The sequence below is a fragment of the Panthera onca genome, chromosome A1, assembly GCF_046562875.1.
Source record: "Panthera onca isolate mPanOnc1 chromosome A1, mPanOnc1 haplotype 2, whole genome shotgun sequence".
Taxonomy (NCBI): Eukaryota; Metazoa; Chordata; class Mammalia; order Carnivora; family Felidae; genus Panthera; species Panthera onca.
This window is the reverse complement of record NC_138339.1, coordinates 236,210,137-236,234,935: the sequence shown is the minus strand read 5'-3', so window position 1 is coordinate 236,234,935 and position 24,799 is coordinate 236,210,137. Positions and strand designations below refer to the sequence as shown.

The following is a 24,799-nucleotide window of genomic DNA, read 5'->3' as shown; positions in this document are numbered from 1 at the left end:
AATAAAAGCCAAATATAAAAAACCCACAGCAAACATCATACTCAATGACAAAAACTTGAAAGCTTTTCCTCTAAAATCAGGAACAAGACAAGGTTGCCTGCTTTCATCACTTCTATTCAATGCAGTACTGGAAATTCTAGACAGAGTAATTAGGCAAGAAAAAAAAAATAGAAGCCATCTAAATTGGAAAGGAAGAAGTAAAATTATCTTTTTGCAGATGATACAATCCTATATGTAGGAACTAACTAGTAGTATGATTTATAAGAAGTAATAAATTCAGCAAAGTAGCAAGAAAACAAAGTCAATACAAAAAGAATCAGCTACATTTCTATACATGATGAACAATGTGAGGAGGAAATTATAAAACAACTCCATTTACAATAGCATCAAAAAGAATAAAATACTTAGGAATTAACCAAGGAAATGAAAGACTTGTACCCTGAAAACTACAAAATACTGCTGAAAAAAATTAAGGAAGACATAAATAAATGGAAATACATCTCATGTTCACGGATTATAAGACTTAATACTGTGAAAGTGTCAGTATTACCCAAGGCAATCTACAGATTCAGTGGGATTCCTATCAACATCCCAATGGCTTTTTTTGTGGAAATGGAAAATCTCATCCTAAAATTCACATGAAATCCAAGAGATTCCCAAACAGCCAAAACAATCTTGAAAAAGAACAGAACTAGAGAACTCACACTTCCTGGTTTTAAACCTACTACAAAAGTAACACAATGGACACAGTGTAGCACTGGCCTAATGGCAAACATACACCCTTGCATAAACAGTCAGATGACTTTCAACAAGGGGGCCAAGACCATTCGGTCTTTTCAACAAACCGTGATGGGAAAACAGGATATCCACATACAAAAGAAGGAAGGTGGACTGTTACCTAACACGATATACAAAAATTAACTCAAAATGGATCAAAGAGCCAAATGTAAGACCTAAAACAACACTCTCAGGAGAAAACATAAGATAAAAGCCTCGTGATGCTGGATTTGGCAATGGTTTCTTTTTTTTTTTTTTTTTTTTAATCTTTATTTATTTTTGGAGAGAGAGACAGAGTGTAAGCACGGGAGGGGCAGAGAGAGAGGGAGACACAGAATCTGAAGCGGGCTCTAGGCTCTGAGCAAGCTGTCAGAACAGAGCCCAATGTGGGGCTCAAACCCATGAACCGTGAGATCATGACCTGAGCCAAAGTCAGACACTCAAGTGACTGAGCCACCTAGGCACCCCTGGCAATGGTTTCTTGGATATGAAACTAAAGTCAAAGGCAACAAAGGAAAAAATAGACAAACTGGGCTTCACCAAAATTTTAACAATCTCTACATCAAGAGACACTATCCACAGAGGAAAAAGGCAACCCACAGAATGTGAGAAGATATTTGCAAATATTTGCAAATAAAGGATTAATATCCAGAATATAGAGAACTAAAACTCAACCCAATTCAAAAATGGGCAAAGGACTTGAACTGAAATTTCTCCAAAGACATACAAATGACTCATAAGCACATGAAAAGACACTTAACATCAACATCTGCCTCAACATTTGCAACAAATGCAAATCAAAGCTGCAGTGAGAAACTACCTCACACTGATTAAAACAGTCACTATGCAAAAAACAAAAAACAAAAACAAAAACAAACAAAAACCAGAAAACAGTGATGTTGGTGAGGATGTGTTAAAACTGCAACACTTGCACACAGTTGGTGAGAATGTAAAATGGCACAGCCACTGTAGAAGACAGTATGGTTCCTCAAAAAATTAAAAATAAAATTACCATATGATCCAACAATTTCATCTCTTGACATGCAACCAAAAGGAATTGAAAGCAGGGTCTCTAAGAGATATTTGTACATGCATGTTCACAATATTACTCATAAAAACTAAAACATGGAAGCAATCCAAGTGTCTGTCTACCACTGAGATAAGTCAAATGCGATGTACACACACACACACACACACACACACACACACACACACACACACACACACACAGAGGAATATTACTTGGCCTGAAAAAAGAAAAGGATTCTGCAATGTGCTATAACATGGGCTGAACCTGGAGAACTGAAATAAGCCAGTCACAAAAAGACAAACGTTGTCTGATTCCACTTGTATAAGGTACTTAGAGTCATCAAAATCAGAGACAGAAAGGAGGATGGCAGTTGCCAGGGGCTGGGGGAAGAGGAGAATGCGGAGTCAGTGTTTAATAGGCACAGGGTTCCCGAGGTACCACACGAAAAGAGTGAGGGGATGGATGGTGTTGTGCAACAGTGTGAACGCACTTAATACCTCTGAACTGTACACGTAAATATGGCCACGACAGTGAGTTTTCTATTACGTGCATTTTAACTTCATAAAAAAAGGGAAAAGGGAAAAAAGTAAATAAAAGAGAATAAAAGAATCTATACCTGAAAATTAAACCTTGTTAGCTTATAATAAACACGTACATTATCCGATTAGGTTTGTAGAAAAGAAACACAGCAAAGCTAACAACAACACAGGCTGTCAATAACCTGAAAAGACTTCTTGACTTACCCATAAGTGGAATTCAGGTAAAATTCAAGAAGACAATTTAGCTTGGAGAGAAAAATCTCAGTACAGATTATGTTTATATAATACTCTACAGACAACTCCACTTCTGTATAAATTATTATGAATGCTAAAAAGTGAATGGTTTTAATCTGAAATGAGTCAGAAAAAAATGTATTACAAAGTCATATAAACTCCCTGTTTAAAAAGAAAAATCTCAAATAATATCCCCTGGCTCACTGTGCCCACCATCCAGGGGGCATAGTAACCATCTCTTGTGTATCCTGATTTTATTCGTGTAGACATGTTTACACGCGAATGAGAGTACACACGTCTACAGGACAACAGGTATACATACAAACACGAAGCACATACACATATAATGCAAACAGACTCACACCGTTCATGCCATTCTGCAATGGACTTGTTTAACAAAAACAGGATGTGAGACACCGTCACTTTCGGTACACAAGGCTCCGTCTGGGTCTCTCTCGGGGGCCATCCCTGACAAGCGTCTGCCGGGCCTCCTCTGGGCCGCCACCGGCTCTGATGTGCGTGGATGGGGAGGCAAGGCCAACGCTGCACCTTTCAAAGGGAGCGTCCTTTCCCTGACGTTGTTTGGAATGGCTCACACATGCTGATGATACAAGAAGCCAGACTGAACCCTGTTTTCGTCGATTCTGACTTCCCTACGGGAAACACTCCCACGTGACCCTCCCTGCACTGCTCTGCCTCTGCTTCTCCCGAGCGAGTCGGCCTGCTGTTGGTTCATCTCTGCTACAGAAGGTCCTTCGGCGACCAGCCCGGTCACACTGGGCAGGCCTACCTGCGGGACCCATCACAGAAGTGACCTTGTTGCGAAGAGCACGAGATGCTGGGAAAAGGTTTTTCAGGAATTTAATTTAATTTATTTTATTTTAGTTTGAGATTTTAAGTCTTTACACGGGATTCCAAATCATCCTCCAAAACACTGTATTAATTGACATTCCTATCAATTGTGTACAAGAATGGGCAGTGTCCTCCCTCTTGCTAATGTAACTGTTGTGTTCATTTTAATACTTTCTTTGGCTCCGTGGGCAGCATCTTCTTTTTCTTTCTGGTCACTTGGTGTTAACAATCTGTGTTTTCTCCTCTGGTGGTTCTCTCTCTCACTTTTGAAAACACTTAAGCATCGGGCGCCTGAGTGGCTCAGTCGGTTAAGCATCTGACTTCGGCTCAGGTCAAGACCTCCCGGTTGGTGGGTTCGAGCCCCGCGTCGGGCTCTGTGCCGACGGCCCGGAGCCCACTTCGGCTTCTGTGTCTCCCTCTCTCTCTGCCCCTCCCCCACTCACACTCTGTCTCTGTCTCTCAAAAATAAACAAATGTTAAAAAAAATTTTTTTTAAACACGTAAGCATTTATTTGTTCGTTCATCAACTGGAAATAATACCTACTATCACCCATGATTCCTGCTATCACATCATCCCATTTCCTATTTCACCCTCCCGATCTGTTCTCTTACTGTATATAGATGTAGGTGTAGCTATATTGATGGGTCTTTTTGTTAATTTTACCAGGTGCCAGAAAGGGGGGCTGGAGCTAAAGGCCTTTACTTTGCACCACGTACTGGGTATCTCTAAGAATGCATGCAGTGTGGGAGTAGCCACGGTTAGCAGCCCGGAGGAGGAGAGAAATAAGCAACGCTGTGCTGTAGGAACACTATTCTGGCAGGAATAAACAGGACGGAGTCTAGAATACAAAGATTCATTATGATGAGAGATCAGAGGAGATTCAATACGGCGAGTAAGTCCATTTCCCCCTCGATGTAATCTACCTAACCAAAACTTATCCCTAAGTCACAACGATGATGATGGTGGTGGTGATGATGATGATGGTGATAGCAACTAACTGTCACTGTGTCACTGGACTAATAAGCCCATCAGAGTATATGTACCTCATTTAAGAGCAAAAACAATCCTGCAGGCGATATGATTACCCCCACGTGACATGATTTACATGAAGCCTTACGGGAAGGGAAGTCATCTCCCCGAAGTTCCATGCAGTAAGGAGAAGGGCTGAGGGTTTCTTTCTAACGGGATGACAATGCTATGGGAGTCGAGAGAAAACGGTTCTGGTTGGTACCTTGGTACTGAAGTCCTTTCCCCAAGGACTTGTTACAAGTTCAAGTAGTAAAGGGAGACTGCACGTTGATTCTTAGCCACAGCTCCCAAACCGCCATGACAGGAAAGGAGCTCCCGATCACAGCCGGGGTGTCGGAGCCCTGAGTGCACTCCTAAAGCTGCCAATTTAGAGAAGAGAAGTAAAAGGGGAAAATGAGAGGGTGATGACAAAGGTAAGAGGGAGTCGGGGGCATGTACTGAAGAGAGAATTTTAGGAAACAGGAAATGGTCAGCAATGTCGCAAACTGCAGAGGCTGTGGGGTTTTGAGGGCTAAAGTGAGTTACTGAACTGTATGACTGGCCGGAGGCCGGGCCCTCGGGAAGACCAGCCGGACGGATTATCAGGGCTAAGACTCAGACTCTGGCCATTAGAAGAGGAAGCATCCAGTGTGGACCACTGCTGGGGGAGGTCTGGCAAGAAAAAACAAGGGCTACAGTCTCTCCAAGGGTCAGGAGAGGGGAGGGCAAATATTTGTTGTTGTTTTTTATTTTTTTTAACGTTTATTTCTTTTTGAGAGAGAGAGATAAGAGACAGAGTGCAAGCAGGGGAAGGACAGTGAGAGAGAGGGAGACACAGAATCCGAAGCAGGCTCCAGACCCTGAGCTGTCAGCACAGAGCCTGATGCGGGGCTCGAACTCACGGACCGCTAGATCATGGCCGGAGCCGAAGTCGGGCGCATCACCGACTGAGCCAGCCAGGCGCCCTGGAAGTATTTGTATTTTAAGATGGGGATATCTTAGCGCCTCAGCAAGCACAGGGAAAGAAGTTAAGAGAAAGAAAGAGATTGATGATATACAAAAAGTTAGGGTAAGCGATCCCTTTTTCTTCTTTTTATATATAATAACATATAATTACTATTATACCAATCCCTGAGATGCTTTACAATTTGCAGAGCACTTTCGCATCAAGAGTCTCCCACACTCCTTACGTAATTCTGTGAGCCAGCCAGAGCGAGAATTACCGCTTCGTTTTACTTGAGGGAACGGAGGCCCAGACAGGCTTGTCACGGCACCAGGCGGTCTAGGAGAGAGAGCCCTGAAGTTACAATCCTGGCTCTCTCTCTCCCTGGTGCTGTGCTTCGAGCAAGGCACTTGGCTTCTGGAGGGGTCTCGATTTGCTAACGAGGGAAACGGAGACGACGCTTCCCGGCTCCCCTGACGGCCAGACCAGGCCTGCGAAGACGCTGGCACGGTGCCCACCGCACGGACTACAGCGGCACTGGCGGGAAGGTGGAGGCAGGGCAGCGAGCACTCATGAGTCACCTACTACGTGCCTGATAACTCCTCGAGGTGGGAAGGGCCCGGCACTGTCGGTTCACAGAGCAGGATCCCCAGGTGAGAAGGGGCGTAAGAGCGGTGCTCAAAGGGCCGGGAACAAAGACAGGCCGTGGCTGATTCTGCCCGCCACGGGGGACAGGATGCCGCCGTGAGGGTCAGGGAGAAGTTCCAAAAGGAGGTGGCCTCCGGGGCAGGGGTCGAGGGACGAGCTCCCCAGTGAGGGCGAAGGGCATTCCTGGAGAAGGCGGAGCACCAGCCAAGGCTCACGGGTACCGAGGGCCCACGAGCAGAGGCTGCCCACGGCCGACCCGGCCACCTGCCACAGCCGGAGGTCCCGCCACCTGCGTGCTGCCCCCGCCCTCCGTGACTCCCGCAAGCGAGAGGCGATTCCTGCCCGAAGAGCAGCCACGACGGGAAAAGGTCCAGCGAGGCGGGGAGAGACTCGAAAGGCCCGAAGGGACGTCCAGCGGCCACGAGCCGGGCCTGACGCACCGGCCATACGACACACCGGTCCCGGGGCAGCAGGCCGACCCCGCGGGCCCCCGCCTTTTCGGCTCTCGGCTGGCACCTGCCACACGGTGTGAAATGACACCTAGGCCACTGAACCCCTCGAGGACGTGGGGCCAGAGGCCGGCCAAGCCACGGCCTGCGGCCACGGCACCGGGGCGGCCACTTTGCTTCTGAACACCTGTTCAGGGCATCGCCGGGCACAACTTTCCTATCCGCACAGACACTACGTGTCAGAAATGCCTCCTCCACCATCTAGAGACCGCAAAACGGCAGAAAGGTACTGCGGGGACATGGAAAACCTACGGCCTCTCAGAGCCACAGCCCAGCGTGCACGGCGTGAAACGGGTGTGCTCTGGGGACTTATTTAGTGTGTTATTGCCATCTGTGTCGCCTGTCACTCACTTAGTCATTGCCATCCCTCTCGTCACCTCAAACCCTCTTACGGCTTCACAGGAGAGTTTTACTACTATTCGCTGTCAAGAGGGCCCCACCGGTTTGAATCCGGACACGAGACCTGCCTGCAATCCGCATACGCTTCTTCCCCAGCCGGAAATCGGAGGAGAATCACCGTTAAGCCACCGTGGCGGCCAAATGAAGCGGAAGAGATGCTCTGCTAGTCGTTCTGGTGAGAAATAGGAGGCCCAGGGGTTTACAAGTTCTCGATTTGCAGAGAATTAGAACATATTATAATCAGCAGGGTACTGGTATAAAATGAAATCTTTCTGATTGGGAGCCCTAGGATTTAGCCATATCTCAAAATCCCCATCAGGAACACTAATTATCACTGAAATAAGTACAGAAGTATTAGAGACTTTCAACTGAAGAATTCTTTGTTGTTGAGGGCTTTTTTTTTAAAAAAAAAATGTATTTATTTTTGACAGAGAGAGAGAGAGAGAGAGAGAGACAGAGCATGAGTAGGGGTGGGCGGAGAGAGGGAGACACAGAATCCGAAGCAGGCTCCAGGCTCTGAGCTGTCAGCACTGAGCCCGATGAGGGGCTCGAACTCATGAACAGTGAGATCACGACCTGAGTCAAAGTTGGATGCTCAACCGACTGAGCCACCCAGGCATCCCTGAGGGCTTTTTTTTTTTTTTTAAAGAAAAGATCAATGTATCACTGTACTTAGGAAGTACAATCTATGAGTCAGATTTATATTTCAACCTGTGATGCACCTGGGATTATAGAAAGAACTTGGATGTTATTTCTAAACACATCTTGGCATCGAACGTCGTGAAAACACAGAAACACAATTAAGTGCAGCCAGCAGATCCTGGTTGAAACTGCAGGTAAACATAGGCTTCGGTCTTCCCCGGTGCTACTCAGGAGGTTGAGCGAATGTCAGAGAAGCTTTGCACCGCATGGCAAACACTTAGAGAGACTCACCACAGCAGGAACGAGACAGCCGGCCGGAGGGCGCGAGTGGGTGAGGGAGAATGCACACAGGGTAAGAGCAGGGTATGTGACGATGCCATCAGGGCAACTACTGACTTTAGCAAGAGAAAATGAAACAGGGTGTTTCTGGCATCAGGAATGACTGCCTAAGCGTGATTTTAATGTGATAGTTGGATGGTGTTTTAAAATGTTTAGTCCTGAGAGCCATAGGGGAGAGCGACCGTTCCATCCGGTTAAACCAAGGTGAGGCAGTAAAAGGTGTTCGACGCCGAAACCCGTTTACCCTTCAGGCGATTCGAACGTACTGAAAATAAAGAACAGAGAATAAAAACGCTCTGTTTTATAAAGAACCGGCCATTGCCAGTTGTTTCTATCTCGCCTTCTGAGGCTACAGCCAAGAAAACTTCTCCAGCCAAACTTCCTGGTAATCGGAGAACAAGGTTCCTTAATGGTACAGATGGGCTGCTTAGTTCACCGGAGACTGTAGTTAACATAAATCAAAACTGAAGTTCACAAATACAGTACGATTCCATCATCACCCCAGAGAAGTGGGAAAGTAAACGGGCGGGCCTGGCGTCCGGGAGAGAGGATGTCCACGTTACAATGCTGTGACTGACTCTGGTGACAGAACCGCCACCTCAGAGGCCGGAGCCACATCTTAGGACAGCCGTGGGACCTCTCTCACGCAGCTTATTTGTTACATTAATACGTAGAATTAGTCATCCCTGAACTGCAACGGTAAGACGAGACAGAACACCCAAAAATGACGGGGGTCCCGTCACATCCAGATCGGAGGAAGCAGCAAAATGACGCTACAAGAAAGCGATCGCATAGACCCAGAAGTCTGGGACATCTGTAAGACAAGCAACCTGGTGTCTGCCACAAGGTAATAATACGAAAGAGATGGGGGGCTGGGCTGGGGCAAGGCGTGTGCTCACCTGCCGCAGAGTCAGAGATTCGGGGGATAGAAAAAACCGATAGGACGTGTAGGTCTTGGGTGGACCCTGGTTCCAACAAGCTGCCTGGGAGAAAACGGACCCAATACTATCAAGGAAACATGAATACAGACTGAGTATCAGGTGGTGCCAGTGAACTGCTGTGAACCTTCCTGGGCAATGACGGTGCTGGAGTGATGGACGAAAATATCCATATTCTTTAGAGGTACACAAGAAACACATTGAAGTGAAATGACATGAGGTCTAAGGTTTAGTAACAAGGAAGAAAGGATGGGATGGAGGATGGGAGGGAGGGAGGGAGGGAAAGAGAGAAAGAAACAGAAAGAAAAAAGATAAATGAAGCAAATATGGCACAGTTTGGATAGTTACTAAATTTGGGAGATGAAAACATGGGGTTACCTACGTTCTTTTTTTTTATGTTTTTTTAATTTTATTTTTGAGAGAGAGAGAGAGAGAGAGAGAGAGGGAGGGGCTGAGAGAGACACACACAGAATCCGAAGCAGACTCCAGGCTCCGAGCCATCAGCACAGAGCCTGATGCGGGGCTCGAACTCACTGACTGTGAGATCATGACCCGAGCCGAAGTCGGATGCCCAACCGACTGAGCCACCCAGGTGCCCCTACCTACGTTATTCTTTATACTTGTCTTTATTTTGGAAGTTTTCATAATAAATGTTACTGGTTTTCAACACTGTCAGCACCAAGTTCACTGCACATACACTAGCCAATAAACTATACAATTTCACACATCAAACAAATCTTTATTATCTTGAAATACCACAGAGTCATCTGTCTGTGGAAGTTCAGGGTTTCCTGAAGAGTTTAAAACAGAAAACATTCCTATTTCATTATGTGAATGAATGCTCTCGAACTTTTGAGAATACCCCTTAGCAAAGAATAGACAATACTGAATTCCACTTCCCAATAATATCTACAAAATACCACCAAAATTAATGAAGTAGTACTCACTGAAACTCACTGTTGGCAGAAGAGAAATAAAGTTGACCAGCATTAAAAACAGACATCAAACACTGCCAGGACACTTGAAACAACTTTAAAATGATTACCTCTAGGGGACAGGGGCAAGGGGGAGTGCTGTGAGCAGGGACGGGTATGACACCAAAATTTCTCAGTGAGTACTTTTTAAAGTTGTTGTGACTTTTTGAACCATACGAATGTACAGCCTGTTCAAAAATCCCATGTAAATTTTAAATAAAATAACTGTATGTATACTTTTCATAATTTAAAGAGTGACTTTTCAGGGTGCCTGGATGACTCAGTGGGTTGTGCGTCTGACTTGGGTTCAGGTCATGATCTCGTGGTTCATGGGTTCGAGACTCGTGTCGGGCTCTGTGCTGACAGCTCGGAGCCTGGAGCCTGCTTCGGATTCTGTGTCTCTCCCTCTCTCTCTGCTCCTTTCCCGCTTACCCTCTGTCTCCCTCTGCCTCATAAATAAATGTTTTAAAAAGTTTTGTAAAGAATGACTTTTCCTGTGCCATGAAGACTCCAACACTAAAACTTGAAAAAGAAAATTAAGATTTTTCTGTGCTCTTTAAGATTTCCATCGGTCACTCATGCCTCTATTTCCCAGGACCAACCCTGGGTGGTTTGAAAACACGTTAATTTCTCACCTCACTTGTAATAGGTTCTTTCTTTAGGCGAACATTTAAGAAACTTGAAAGGAATCTGAACATAAGAGCAAAAAAAGAAAGGTCCCAGGGGTTAACTTGAAGAAAAACTCAAACCAAGGAAAGCCTTCTATTTTTTGTTTCGTGTCAAACCACACATTTATTTAAGTCTTTACTTGAAAGCAGAGGAATTTAACAAGGATTTAGCAGTCCTCACGTCATTCCGTCCTTCCAACCTCCAATCCAAACTGTTCTGTTTTCGCTTTCTTTTCTCATCCATTACCTGTGCCTCTCAGCCTACTCTTGTCAATCAAGATTACTGAAATCTCAAGCCAAAACTCAATCATTTGCCTTTTAAACTACTGAAAATCGATGTTTAAACCCCCCGATTCTTACGATCCCCTCTGAAGCATTTCGGCATCCCTTTTCTCGGCTCTTTGAAAGGAGTTAAGAGCCCAACACATGACCTAGTATGGACACTTGAAGTAAATTCAGTAAAGCCCCTGGTGGATACCAGGCAGGTTATACTGTGTTCCTGGAAGAGCTGGCGATTTCTTAACTCTAAGAACCAATAAGCCTGGTGGAAACTTCTGTCAACAAATGAGCGCTATGAAGACCTCCCAGAGGGTTACCCGCTTCCAACCAATCTGGTAGACGAAAAAAGCCATTCACGAATATACGGTATGATATTCTCTTTACGACTGGATTGCTTTTAATAAGGATTTCCGAGCACTGCTTTGGACACAGTCTTGAACAGTGGCTATTCGCCAATAATGCATTTGTCGAGAGCCCAGAGTGTTTATTTCACACGTAACCGCAAATGGAAAAAATAAGACGAACTTTGTTCTTAAGAGCGTTAAGGTATGGTTGACAAGACGTGTTGAACACAGGGGACCAAAGGAACACGTCGTTAAAGGTCAAGGGTGCCGCGTGGAGGCTGGGAAGTATGGTGGTGACGGGAAGCACAGAGGCTGTGGCAGACCCGGAGGTGTCGTGGACTCTTGGCGAAATTTCACAAGTGAGACAGCAAAGGAAGGCAAAGGGAACGCTGTTAGCTGCCAGACACAGGCTCTGTCTGAGACACAAAGGGATCTAAGTGCCAGACGCAGGGTTTCGGCTGGCTGAGGAAAACTGTAAAGGAAGAGGAATGGGTGGGAAAGACCAGAAGGGCAGGCCATACCCAGCAAATAACCGTGGGTGTGCACGTATTCATTGTTAAAGAAAAGCAGGCTGTGACCGGACAGATCCTAGAGGCCATGAATGACGGCTGCAATTCTATTTTGAAGGCAGTAGCCTTCAAGAGGCTGTGGCCTTCAAGAGGAAAGCGACCCGAAGTGAGCTGCCCTGCCCGCCAGACACAGGGTTTCCTCCTCCTTGGACAGAGTGATACTCTGGGAAGCAGGGGCGAGGTGTGCTTCCCTGTCCCTGTGTCCCTTCTCTATCCTTAAAAGCTTGTCTGATGAGCATTTTACAACTAATTCGACATATTCATTACACTTGAGACGAGTGTTTTCTTAGAGGAGACTTCGGAGGGAAGGGACCACTCCTTCGAAAGATTTTAAAGAACACGTAGAAAGCATCTCTTAGAGCAGATCATCCTCTAGAAGAGTGTCCCCAGAAGGCCAATTCCATATAATCATGTTATTTTAGTACTCATAATAGCAACATTATCTCATTTCATCCTGACCTACAAAGTAGGGACTGTCATAACCCCCATTTTATAGATACCCTTGCTGAGAGGCTTAGAGAGGACAAGGAACTTTCTTTCCAAAGCTCATGGATATCTCATTAGCGGTGGAGCCAGGACTCACACAGGCCCCCCAGACTTCGGGGAACATACTCCAGACCACACTGCCATGCTGCCTGGGGTGTTGCCACTCAACAATTGCCCCGCGTGGACGGTAACCCCCGTCTCTGTGGCCAGTCCAGAGGACAGAGAACTCCCAATCTATCTGCGGGCTCAGAGATCCCTAAGGACTGACTCTAGAGTCAGTCAGCAACACAAAGACTTCGCAATATTGTACTTTCGGTAAAAACGGAGAAGAGAAAGTCACCACCTTTTATTCAGTATCTTTTATTTAAGATTACTATCAAACTTCTCAGGGATCTCCTACTCCTAATTAATGCTTATACTTTATAATTGATGATGTCTTTCCAAGTCTTCAAATATTCACAAGTAATTTCCACAGAACCACCACCTGGGCATCCTACACTTATAGAGTAAAGCTAAATAACAAATAAAAATCACAGAGCAAAACTCGGGAAGAAACAAACACATCTAATTTACATCACTTTCCACGAACAAAAAATTTTAAAAACCTTATATAGATATGGAAAGCATTAATAAAAAAAATTAGTGTTCTCTTACAAATAACCAAACCAAATCTCTCTTTGAAAAAGTTTTAGAAGAGAAATGATATGTTTTCTGTAACGATAAGGAGCAAGGTCTGAAGTTCCACAGCCATAAAACGCACCTGTGAAATGACTACATTAAGCTATAACATATTCTGGGCACCCACTGTGTATCATAATCAAATGATTACAGATTTTGAATGACAGCTTATGTGCTTCCACAGAGAAGGAGGCCTATGCTGAGTCTGAAATATACGTATAAAAAACGTAGCTGACAAAGTATTAGGAGACAATCTGCTTTGTAAGTAAGACTTGAATAATGCAGAGGAACAGAAAGACTTTAGAGCTGAATACCAAACTTAAGTATATTATTATCATGATGTATGCCAACATGCTTTAATGGAGAAAAAGGCACAAAACTTATTTTCGTCCACTACCTAAATCAATCTTAACTCTCGTGGTTAAAGCCGAGCAGCTCAAGAAGGAGCTGTAAGAGAAAAATGTTAAAAATCTGTTGAAGGGTAGGATTTGGAGGTTTTCAAAAATTCCTAATGCATATATAAAGGTGCTTGGGACATAAACATTTCTAAACGAGCTCAATTTGTTTTTTGGGTTTTCTCGTTTTGTTTTTAGATGTGTTCACTTTGAACAGCCCTCCATATTTCTTGGGTTTACATGCAAATATAAAAATGACAGAAATAGGGTGTATTTAGGGGGGAAAACAAACATACCCACTAGTTTGCCATTATATAATCTAAGAGGAGACTACGGAACTGGAGGAGGACTTGAATCAAGTTAACGGTCCTAAATCTTAATTTCACATGTATCCTTCCAGATGTGCCAATAATATGTTGACAATATGTTCAAATAAAAATGAGGAAACATAAGAAAACCGTATGTCACCATCCCCAGTACCACTCTCTTCCTTCCTTAGTTCAACATATATTTGCCGAGCACCCATCCCGAGCCAGAAACGAGCGACAACCAAACTTCCAGCCCCCGAAACACTCCATCTAGTAAGAAAACCTGGAAACGACTCCCAGGAAGAAGCCAGATTCTAGACACCACACAGAGATATTTAAAAGTTTTAAACCAGGAAGTGACCCGAGCCATACAAGTATAGGCTTTGGGGGAGGGGTAGACAATACTAAGGCTGAGAGCACAGGTGTTAAACCAGACGAAGAATGTGTGGGCAAATGTTGGCAAAGGCCAGGGCAGGGCGCGGACTTGAGCGTGCACGGGCTTCTAATGCGGGCAACTGAGTGAGGAGATTACTCACGTTGCACGATTACTGTACAAAGTGCTCGATAAACAGTTTCTTTCTTCCTTCTCATTTATAAGGGTTTCTCAAAACAAAACAACTTACCTCTCTGCACGAATCACACCGCTGTAGTAGGGGGGATCCCAAGGCATTAATTCCTATAATGGAAAAATCCATTGCTATGAAAATTATTGACTACTTCGCAATTTTTACCCAGAATTTAGCCAGCTTATAAGATGTAAACCATTATATCAGGTAAGTTTTTTAAAGACCCTAAAAATGCCCACCTCTTCATTTTGACTTCCCTATAATCAATGAGTACAAAGGCATAAAAAAAACAATGTCCCAGAATTTGGGGGGAAAGTAAATAATGTACAATGTCAACTTATAAAAGTCAACATTAATAGATTAAATTAGCCATGTTGAAATTTTTCCCAACATGTAACCCACGTATTTATCCATAAAACATACTGCAGGTAAGATTAGGGCTCTAAAGGTAAGATAAGAGTTCTTTCTAAATCTAAGCAGGAAGCTTAGGGTGGATCCCCAAAACGAAAGCAACAATTTCAAGTGTAACGAAGGGAGAATTAACTCTAATCGTGGCAAAGAAAATATGCCATAAAGAAGCATTGTCCTAATAGTTGGTTTTGACAACTGGTACAGAATACTGACGGGGAAAAAGCCTGAATCCCTGGAAGATCATCCAACCCACAAACTGTCCAGGTGACAGGAGTGACTAACGGCCCAGGCTGTGAAGTCAGATTGCCTAGGCTCAAGTGTTCAATCCACATTACTGCACAATGTTGGAAGAGTCATTTCTTAAATGTTTATTTATTTTTGAGACAGAGAGAGACAGCGCGCAAGCAGGGGAGGGGCAGAGAGAGACAGGGAGACACAGAATGGGAAGCAGGCTCCAGGCTCCGAGCCGTCAGCCCGGAGCCCGACGCGGGGCCCGAACCCACGAACCGCGAGATCGTGACCTGAGCCGAAGTCGGCCGCTCAACCGACTGAGCCACCCAAGGCGCCCCTGGAAGAGTTATTTCTGCTCGCCAATGCTTTCCCCTCTCCCTTCTACATGACCTGATTGCACCGCCCTGAACCCTGAGCCCACCTCCCGCGACTCTTGCCCTCCCTCACTGCACTGGTCTCCTCGTCGTTTTCCAAGCACAACGGGCAGCTGCTCTCTCTGCTGAAAAGGCTCTGCCCTACGTGACGTGTGCGGGGTACTGCCTCGTTTCTCCCAAGGCTCTGCTCAAGTGTCTTTTACACGAGAAGTCTTCCCGGAGTCAGCTAAGCATCTGACTCTTGATTTCAGCTAAGGTCATGATCCTGTGATTCGTGATTTCAAGCTCTGCGCTGACGGTGTGGAACCTACTTGAGATTCCCCCCACCCTCTCTCTTCCCCACCCTCCTCACTGTCTCTCTCTCTCTCTCTCGAAAGTAAATAAACATTAAAAAAAGGAATAGGAGGGGTGTCTGGGTGGCTCAGTTGGTGCTGACAGCTCAGAGCCTGGAGCCTGTTTCAGATTCACTCTCTCTCTCTCTCTCTCTCTGCTTCTCCCTGGCTCTCACTGTCTCTCAAAAATAAATAAACATTCAAAAAAAAAAAAAAAAAAAGGAATAGGAAGGTGAATCTGAGAATTACAGAAAACCACAGAAAAATCTTAAACAAGAGAGTGACGAGGTCAGATCTGCTTTTTGGCAAAATCCCTCTAATGGCAAGTCATTCATTCATTCATTCATTCATTCACTCATATTTCAAGTAAGTGTTGAGTACCTACCCTATGTCTAACACTTAGCACATTGCTAAGCAGTCCAAATCAGGAGCCAGAACCAAAGGCTAGAAAAGTAGTTCAGCAACTACAACTATGGTCCGGGTGAGAAGTAAGAATGACCTCAACCAGAACTGTGGCAATGGGCGTGGAGAGGAGAGAACAGAGTTCTCTGGAAGGTAGAATCCACACGATTTGGTAAATGGTTATATGTGGGCAGAGAGGGGAAAGAGATAAATAACCCGAAGGGCTTGTTGGAACAGGACTGTAGGGCTGGAGATACAGCACGTCTCATGTGGGACTGGAGAGTTTGTATTTCTAACAAGTTCCAGATGCTGCTGCTGCTTCTGGTCCAGGGAACACACTTTGAGAACTACTGGCCTGGAGCAAATCCAGGTTCTGGCCAGGGTTGCAGGGTGAAGCGTGGTACCGTTCACGACGAGATCAGGCATTTCACAAATATCTAGAGAGTCACCTGTATACCAAATGTCTAGAGAGGATAGTTTCATATTAGCTTATAATAAAGGAGCTTCTGGCAACGTATTTTATCTTTTCTATTTCTATATTCACCAACATAAATTCTGGCCTATACCTAGCTTCCTAAGTGGATCTACCTACCAAGCCAAAGTTGCAGATGACTGACCCTAGTTACTTTGCTACACAGCTCCTACCATAAATTAACAAACTGACATGCTACTCTTGAAATTGGTGAATTTGCTAGGATTAATCTATTTCTTAGTGGCTGTATCTGAGAAACTGGAAAATAGTTTCTAAATCTGCAAGGCTCATTTCCCCTAGATGTTCTCTAGGACTTTGGCTCTAGCGGCCAGCACCAAAATCAAGAACTGCCAAAGACAGGACCAATAAGAGAATAAGGCAGACAACCAGTAACCCAGTGAACGCCCTTGAACCAAATGAGAGCGAGGGTCCTAACACCTGGAATCCCATCACTTTTGGGGGCACACCATCACTTGGGCATCCTTCTGGACATAAAGACACTTAAGTCTGTACTGTAAGATCATGCAATCGCTTAATCTTATGATTGAAAACACCACCTAAGTGTTTTAAGATGGGGTATCCTTTGAAGTCCACATCGATCTATTTAATTGAGCTCCATAAGTTAGCAAATAAAAAAGTAAACTGTAATGTTAACACTGATGGCTAAATTGCCACCTGCCAGATCAGTCCTCCACCGAGCTTCCTTAAAGGCTGCTTCAAACTGAGAAGCCCACTTTCCGTAGAATAGAAGCAGCCTTCACACGAGTATATATGAATATACATAGTTAATATACGTTTATAGGTGTGTGTACATGTATGAGTGTGTGTGTGTGTGTGTGTGTCTTATATCAACTAACCAACAAAAATACTGGATTGCCGAGAAATGTCAGATTCGGACGTATGGATCAAGTATTTCAATACTTTATTCACCAAACCCAAGAATCAGAACCAAGTCCAGGGATAACAAACAAGACTATACGTACCTTCAGCATATAACAAGAAAGTTCTAGAGTCAAAAGATAAGGACCCCAGCTGATAGATTGTTTACATTATAATAAAAATATTCCGCGGTGCCTGGGTTGATCAGTCAGTTAAGTGTCCGACTGGACCTTAGGTCATGATCTCACGGTTCGTGAGTTTGAGCCCCGCATCAGGTTCCGTGCTGACAGCTCGGAGCCTGGAGCCTGGAGCCTGCTTCGGATTCTGTGTCTCCCTCTCTGCCCCTTCCCCACTCATGCTCTCTCTCTCTCTCTTTCAAAAAATAAACATAAAAAAAAAAATATATAAACGTGTCACTTACAGAATTTTGAGGATTTAGTTTCATTTTCATCCCTCGTATCATCTCAAAGTCTCTTATAGTTCTGTAAAACAAGTTTATTAGGACAAAATTTTAATAATTACATTAATAATTTTGTTTATGTACCTTTCCGATATTCATGATAAAACCAGAAGTCATTTGTAGTGCAAATGTAAGCCAGTATTAATCCACATTTTACCTGTGTTAAAAGGGATGTCAATATATCATTAGTAAATTACTGCCATTTCTACCTTAAAAACATCCTAGCAGACAGATAAAGGTTTTGATAGTATTAAAGCCTGGGAAAATGAGCAATGTTACACAAACATGCAAAGTATTCACCAGAAAACTTAAAATAACTGCTTTTTGCTACACATTAAGAAGGTAAGAGACTAACAAATAACTTTCTACAAGAAAAAACATGAACAGAGATTATATTTAAGATTTCCATTCATATTTTTTCCCCAAAGAAAACTCTAGCTGGGCAATAATCAAATATGTGCTTAAAATTATAAAATATGAAGTTTCTGTTAGAATTAACACCTATATATATATCCATAAAAATCTGAAGATATGTTTGCTCAAAATACAATCTATAGCTACAGAGAAGGGAAGAAAGAATACTAACACTTTCCTAATAAAGCAGAGTATATTCTCAACTAACCGCATAATTAATACTTCCTTTTCATTCTATCATAGAAGCCACAGTGATTCACTAGATTAAAAGAAAATTTTAGAATTTAAAATATAATCCAAATTAGAGAGGACTGGGTGCTAAGGAGTGAATTTATAATAATAGAAAATAGAAATCTGAGATAAATTCAACGTGTTGGTGGTCAAAAGGCAAAGGAAATTCCAGGCAGCATAATAAGGCAGCCGTGACATGCCTCCTTCTGGAACCGTCGGTCTCTGAAGGCTGCCGGAGTGTGGCCTCTCAACAAAGCATGAGAGAAGCACCGGCAAAGGACAAGTGACCCGATCAAGAATGGAAGGCAGGGCCACAACAAAGGAACTCAAATGGGGAGGCAGATCATTCTTAAGATCAAAAACACAGCTCAATCTACCACATCCATGAGCCATGTACATTTAGGCCAAAAGAAGAGAAACACGACTTTATGAGCTTGTAAAATTGGTGGCAGGAGTTGAAAATATATAGTTCTAAAAAGGTTTGGAAAACATTTTTTAATTACACATCAATGATGGGTTCCTAAGACAATGAACTGGTTAATCAGAGGGGACAGCCTAAGTTTTCAAGACTGTCACCTTGGGAAGACAGCTATGTGCTTTCAAAGTATTCCTCATCGTTAATCCAATCTCCTGACTCGGCCATAGATCTGACTCGATATTCCCACACTTACATTCTTAATAGGTCACCTTCAAATTTTTTATAAATTTATATAAAGGCACCTGGGTGGCTCAGTCAGTTAAGCGTCCGACTTTGGCGCAGGTCATGATCTCACAGTTCATGGGTTCGAGCCCCACATCAGGCTCTCTGCTGACAGCTCAGAGCCTGGAGCCTGCTTCAGATTCTGTCTGTGTCTCTCTCTCTCTGCCCCTCTCCTGCGTACGCCCTGTCTCTCTCTGTCTCTCAAAAATGAATAAAATGAATTTTAAAAAAATGAAAAAGAAGAAAAACCTACATGATACACATCTGAAGAGTAGTACAAAAACTAACCTTTCAGAAAGTTTGTCTGATAGCTTCTCAAGGAACTGCATGACCGTCTCTAAAATGAAATCCAAAAGAAAATGTCTTTAATTACATAAAATATAATGAACATACCTGTTAAAATTAGAATGTAATAGTCATAATCTATACACTGTAATGCCCTTAAAGAGATCATTTTCAAATGCCCTCAAAGAGATATGTCGGGGTTGCTAACATATCCTAGGCATAAGTATTTCCAAATGATGATGATCAGTTTATCAGAAAACAAATTTAACGAACATAGTAGTAATCCAAACCCTTCGATTACCCCAGAGGAAGGAGTGAAGGGGGAGGTTAAAAAAAAAAAAAATCCAAATTTTCAATGTGTTTCTATCTACTCATATGTGTAAGAGAAAAAATACGTTTCTTAGACCTGCTTAATTTTGCCCGAGTTTCAAAAAAATAGCCAGACTCTGATTTGTTCATAAAAATCAGTGTAATTTTGAAGCGTGAGTCACTGAAAATTAGATTTTAAAAATCAATGTTTTTCCGGAGAGCTATATTTCTTTTTTATATATAGCTGCAGAATAATCTATTCAGGATCAACACCAAAAGAAAATAAACAAAATTAGAACCTTAGAAATTTAAGCTCCACTAGGATTTTTTTTTTAATCACTTAAAGACTTCAGCCATAGTCATTATATACTACAAACTCATAAAGGCAATATGGTACAACTATCATTATTTCCCATGACGGGGAATTTTTCATGTGTACTTTTGAATTTGCCACTTTCCGCCACTGATTTATGTGTAGAGTTTTCACATGCGTTTTAGAGTTTGCCACAAACACTGTTTTTATATTTTCCAGATGATCTTGTATATGGTTTTAAGTTTCTCGCCGTCTCCAATTTATCTCCTCTCTGAGTAAAATAAAAGCCTGAGAAAAGAACGGAGGTTAACCTAAACCAAGAAGCTCTGGGGTTTCTTGCCACTATTGATATTTAACAGGCCTTGTAACAGTAATCTTGGAAACACTGCCCATGTGCCATATTAAATGGTATTAGGTCTTTTAGGAAAAAAACATTATTTCATTAAAAATGAAAGCTTATTTTAGGATATCATACCAGCTGCCATAGAGAAGTATGTTCAAGTAAGTCTGTGCATGCTTTTATTTCTAAGTGAGATTTTTACTCACTTTCACCCATTTTTGTTTTTCTAGCTATCTTACATGTGAAAGATCTACCTCAATCTACCTGGAAAACTGTCATATTAAAAAGAATGAGGGGCACCTGGGGGGCTCGGATAAGCATCTGACTTCAGCTCAGGTCATGGTCTCACGGTTCGTGGGTTCGAGCCCCGTGTCAGGCTCTGTGCTGACAGCTCAGAGCCTGCAGCCTGCTTTGGATTCTATGTCTCCCTCTCTCTCTCTGCCCCTACCCCACTCATGCTCTGTCTCTCTCTGTCTCAAAAATAAATAAACATTAAGAAATAAAAACAATAAAAATAGGATAGGATAGGATAGGATAGGATAAAATAAAATAAGATAAAATAAAATAAAATAAAATAAAATAAAATAAAATAAAATAAAAGGTTTGAAAGCCCCTGAAAACAAATAAATGCCTCACTGGAAAATTATTTCCTAATTCGCCTGCCATATGAGTGCCCACCTTAACCTTGGTTTATATCCCTTCCCACCTTGGTTTATATCCCTTCCCACCTCCTTCTCTCTGCTGAAAGTTCACCATTTCTTCACCACCGATTTCCAGTTTCACCTCCCTCATAAAACCCTCAGCAACTACATAGCATCTGACAAACTTCCCGAACTCCTAAAATCCTCTAGCATTGTTTTGTCTATACTTGCCACTCGTTTGACACTGAAAAGACAATGACCTGCGTTACTGTTTATATTCAGATCACTGAGCTCCCCAACTAAATTTTAAATTCCTTAAGGACACAAACTCATATCCTCTGTGGCTCTGTGCACAACAGCGCAACTCTAACATACGACCATGCTAACCACCTGGCGAGCAGTGGATTTGCTGGTAATGATACCTGGCATTAGCGGCTGCAAGTCCGGTGGGTTGGAGAATCCACACTGCTCACCCCAGCAGTCAATCCTCGACCTTCTTTAGATTTCACACGTCCTCAGCATTTGAGTCAGCTGATCACTGTCCTCCCCTTCAGTCACTTCCTGGCGTGGCCTCCAGGACCACCCACTCTGTTCACTTTCCTCCTCTTTCATTGATGCTCCTTCTTGGCGGCCATTACTGGCTTTTCCTCATATCCCTGACGTCTTAAACTTGGGAGAGCCCAGAGCTCAGTCCCTGGACTTCCGTTCTTCTTCAAATGCACTCACTCCCATGGACACCTCAGACAAAGTCATGCCCTAAAATACAGACCCTAATTTATCTCTCTGGCTCAGAGCCCTCTCCTCAACTCCTGCCTACTCAACATCACCATGTGAACACCAATTGGCATCTCAACTTAACTTGAACCAAACGAAGCCTCCAGTCCCCTCCCTCTTGGTTGACAGTAACTCACTATGTCTTTTCAGTTGATCAGCTTAAAAATCTTGGTTCCCCTTCAAAATGCTGTGTCTCTAGAATCTGACACATCCTATGACTCCACTGCCACCACTTTGGTCAAGCCGCCATCTTTCTCATCACGATTACTGCAAAACCCCTTCTGACAGGCCTCTCCTCCACCCTTGCCTCTCTGCAGCCTATCTCGGTGTCAGCAGGACATGACCTGCCATCAAAATGTAAGACAGACATACTTCTGTATATAATGTAATACAGACAAAATGTAAGAGACATACTTCTCTGCTCAAACCCCCAAATGACTTCCCATCTCACTCGAGGAAAAGCCCTGATCACAGCTCCTCCTTGCATCTGCCTCCACCTCTTCCCGCTCCCCTCGCTCACTCCACTCGCCACTTTGCCCTTTTTGCTTCTCAGATGTGTCCAGCTACCTAGGGTCCTCTGCCCTTGCCGTGCCTCCATCTGGAACTTTCTTCCCCTAAGAGCCACAGGCTTATTCCTGCACCTCCTTCAAGTCTATGCTCATTTGCCCCGCCCCCAGTCCCGTCAACCCTGTTTAAAATCTACACACGTTCACATTCCTTAACCCCTTCCCCATCCAGTTTTCTCTACAGCTCGTATTAACTAATAAAATACTGTGTTCTTTACCTATTTAGGTCGGTCTTATCTCCCTTACAGAAATATAAACCGCTCCAGAGCAGGAATTTCCATCTGTGTTACACACTGATTTATTTCTAGGGCCTACAATAATATCGACACATCGTGGGCACTCGGTAAATACTTGTCAAATCAATGGCTGATGACAAAGAACGAAGATGATGCCTTTTATACATCTGTTTGGTCTCAAACAGCCTACAAAGACCATACACTTAGGGCATGGGTTTAGGGTTCAGCCCTGACACTTTTTGGCACAATAACTAACCCTGGGTTCCTATCCTATCAAGTGGATACGAACATCTACCTCACAGGGCTGGGGAGGCACTGAATAACGGCCCAGAGTAAGCACCATACTATTATCACAGCTGACCCTTGAACAACACGGGTTTGAACAGTGTGGGTGCACTTACACGTGGATAGTTTTCAACAGATACAGTATAGTACTATAAACGTGCTTTCTCTTACGATGTTCTTACTAACATTTTTCCTCCGGTTTACTTTATTATAATACAGTACATAATACATATAACGTACCAAATATGGATGACAAACCGTTTGTCATTGGTAAGGCTTCCAGTTGACAGTGGGCTGTCAGTGGTTAAGTTTTGGGGAGTCAAAAGTTACATGTGGATTTTCAACTATGAGGGGGTGGGGGGTGTCGGCACCCCTGCACTGTTCAAGGGTCAACCGGACATAAAATAATAATAATAAAACATCCTAACAATCTGGTGACCACAACGACCACAGAAAAACACAAATTGTTGTACGATCTATTTAGGAGCTAAATGGGGTGTAACAAATTGTTCAGAGACAAGGGCGTCTAAGGGAAGTGAAAAGTGAAAAGGCTTTGTGAAAGAGGTGGGTTTGGGGCTGAACACTGAAAAATGTATAGGATTTGAACAGACAGATTGGGACGGGGGAGCTGTTCCCCATGCAGGGAACGACATGAGCAAAGGGGGGAGTGAGATGTGCCTATGGCTTCGCAGAGAGCCTCGAAGGGTCAAGGGAGACGGCTGCTTGCAAAAGAAATGGCCATTTTTAAGAACACTCTGGAGAAGACAGGAACATACTAGAGAGAGAAGGGATACGCACGGAAGGAATAAAGACAGAACAGAATCAACGATGTGATCTTCCGCCCACACAGAGTTCATTTCCAGCGTTCCCTCTCAACCCGTGAAGGGCACGTCCGCCCAGATGCTCAACCGGAAACCAAGGGTAGCTGGCACACCGTGTCCTCCTCCCTCTCAACCCACCACCAAGTCTTGGAGGTTCCAGCTCTGACAGGTATCTTGAACTGAACAGTCCCAGCATCACAGCTACCCTGCTCCTGACCCTGTGTGAACTATTATGGCAATTTAATCTGCCTTTGAACAAACCTACCATATACGCTTATATTTGTACTACCGTGTAACGTTTCCTTTATATACCATAAATCATAAAGAGCTCAGCAGAGCACAAGGCAAGACTTTCACAAACCCCAGGATGCTTCTTCCCACCTTCCCATCCAGCACTCTTCCCTCTGAAAAGGAGGTTCATATAACCACATGCTTTTATAGTCCTAGCCTATATTCAACCTTGTCTTCAGCAGACACATTGATCTTTCCCCTCCTCTCATCCTAATCCTAACCGACGTGGTTGGGTTGAACACAGAAACCGGTTGACTTAAAATGAACAGAATTTAAATTAGCATCAGTGAAAATTTAAGTATGACTTCACTCTCGACGTGCACAAGAAATAAACTACCTCGGTTGGAGAGAATATATTTCCAATTACTGGCTCTATTTAAAGGTCAGGTCTATCTAAACAGGCAGAAAATCTCAATAAATGGGGCTCTGAGGATATTAAAAAGAGAACGCTCATTTAGAGCCACGTAAAATAGAAGCTGAGTTTTGCGAAAATCCTGTTTTAAAAAGCTGGGTAAACGAGCTTACCTGGACTCTGGGCTAGTGTTCCTTGCAGGGCTCTGTGGGAGTACGTGCAGTACCCCACTAACTTTGCCAGCAGGTCTCTGTTGCTGAGCAATTCCTCCAAACATCTCAACTGACCAGCATTGGGATGAAGAAAAATTTTATAAGCGGCTTCTCGCACCTACATTTAAAATGTAAATGGTAGAAGGTATAATAAGTACCGTGACACGGAGGCCCACGCAATAAAAATATAGGCTAACTCTCACCCCCTCTCTTCTACAGGTGATCACTACTTTAAAATGAAAGTAAGCCACCTGGGTGGCTCAGTCAGTTAAGCGTCCGACTTCGGCTCAGGTCATGATCTCATGGCTCGTGAGTTCGAGCCCCGAGTCAGGCTCTGTGCTG

The 24,799-nt window shown here is 43.6% G+C and overlaps 1 protein-coding gene across 3 annotated transcripts in view; it reads right to left on the bottom strand.

Moving 5' to 3' along the window:
• The window catches only part of MIPEP (mitochondrial intermediate peptidase), a 163,070-nt gene that overhangs the window by 117,995 nt on the left and 20,276 nt on the right, over nucleotides 1–24,799 (bottom strand). For all 3 annotated transcript variants that reach the window (XR_009611586.3, XM_060637522.3, XM_060637520.3), the window contains exons 7-10: nucleotides 24,419–24,575; nucleotides 19,321–19,369; nucleotides 17,649–17,709; nucleotides 14,184–14,236 (exon numbers count right to left, since the gene is read on the bottom strand). Coding sequence is in view for 2 of the 3 variants with exons in the window: in XM_060637522.3 (XP_060493505.1) it covers nucleotides 14,184–14,236; nucleotides 17,649–17,709; nucleotides 19,321–19,369; nucleotides 24,419–24,575 (320 nt within the window). In the remaining variant the exon portion in view is untranslated. The remainder of the gene's footprint in view (nucleotides 1–14,183; nucleotides 14,237–17,648; nucleotides 17,710–19,320; nucleotides 19,370–24,418; nucleotides 24,576–24,799) is intronic.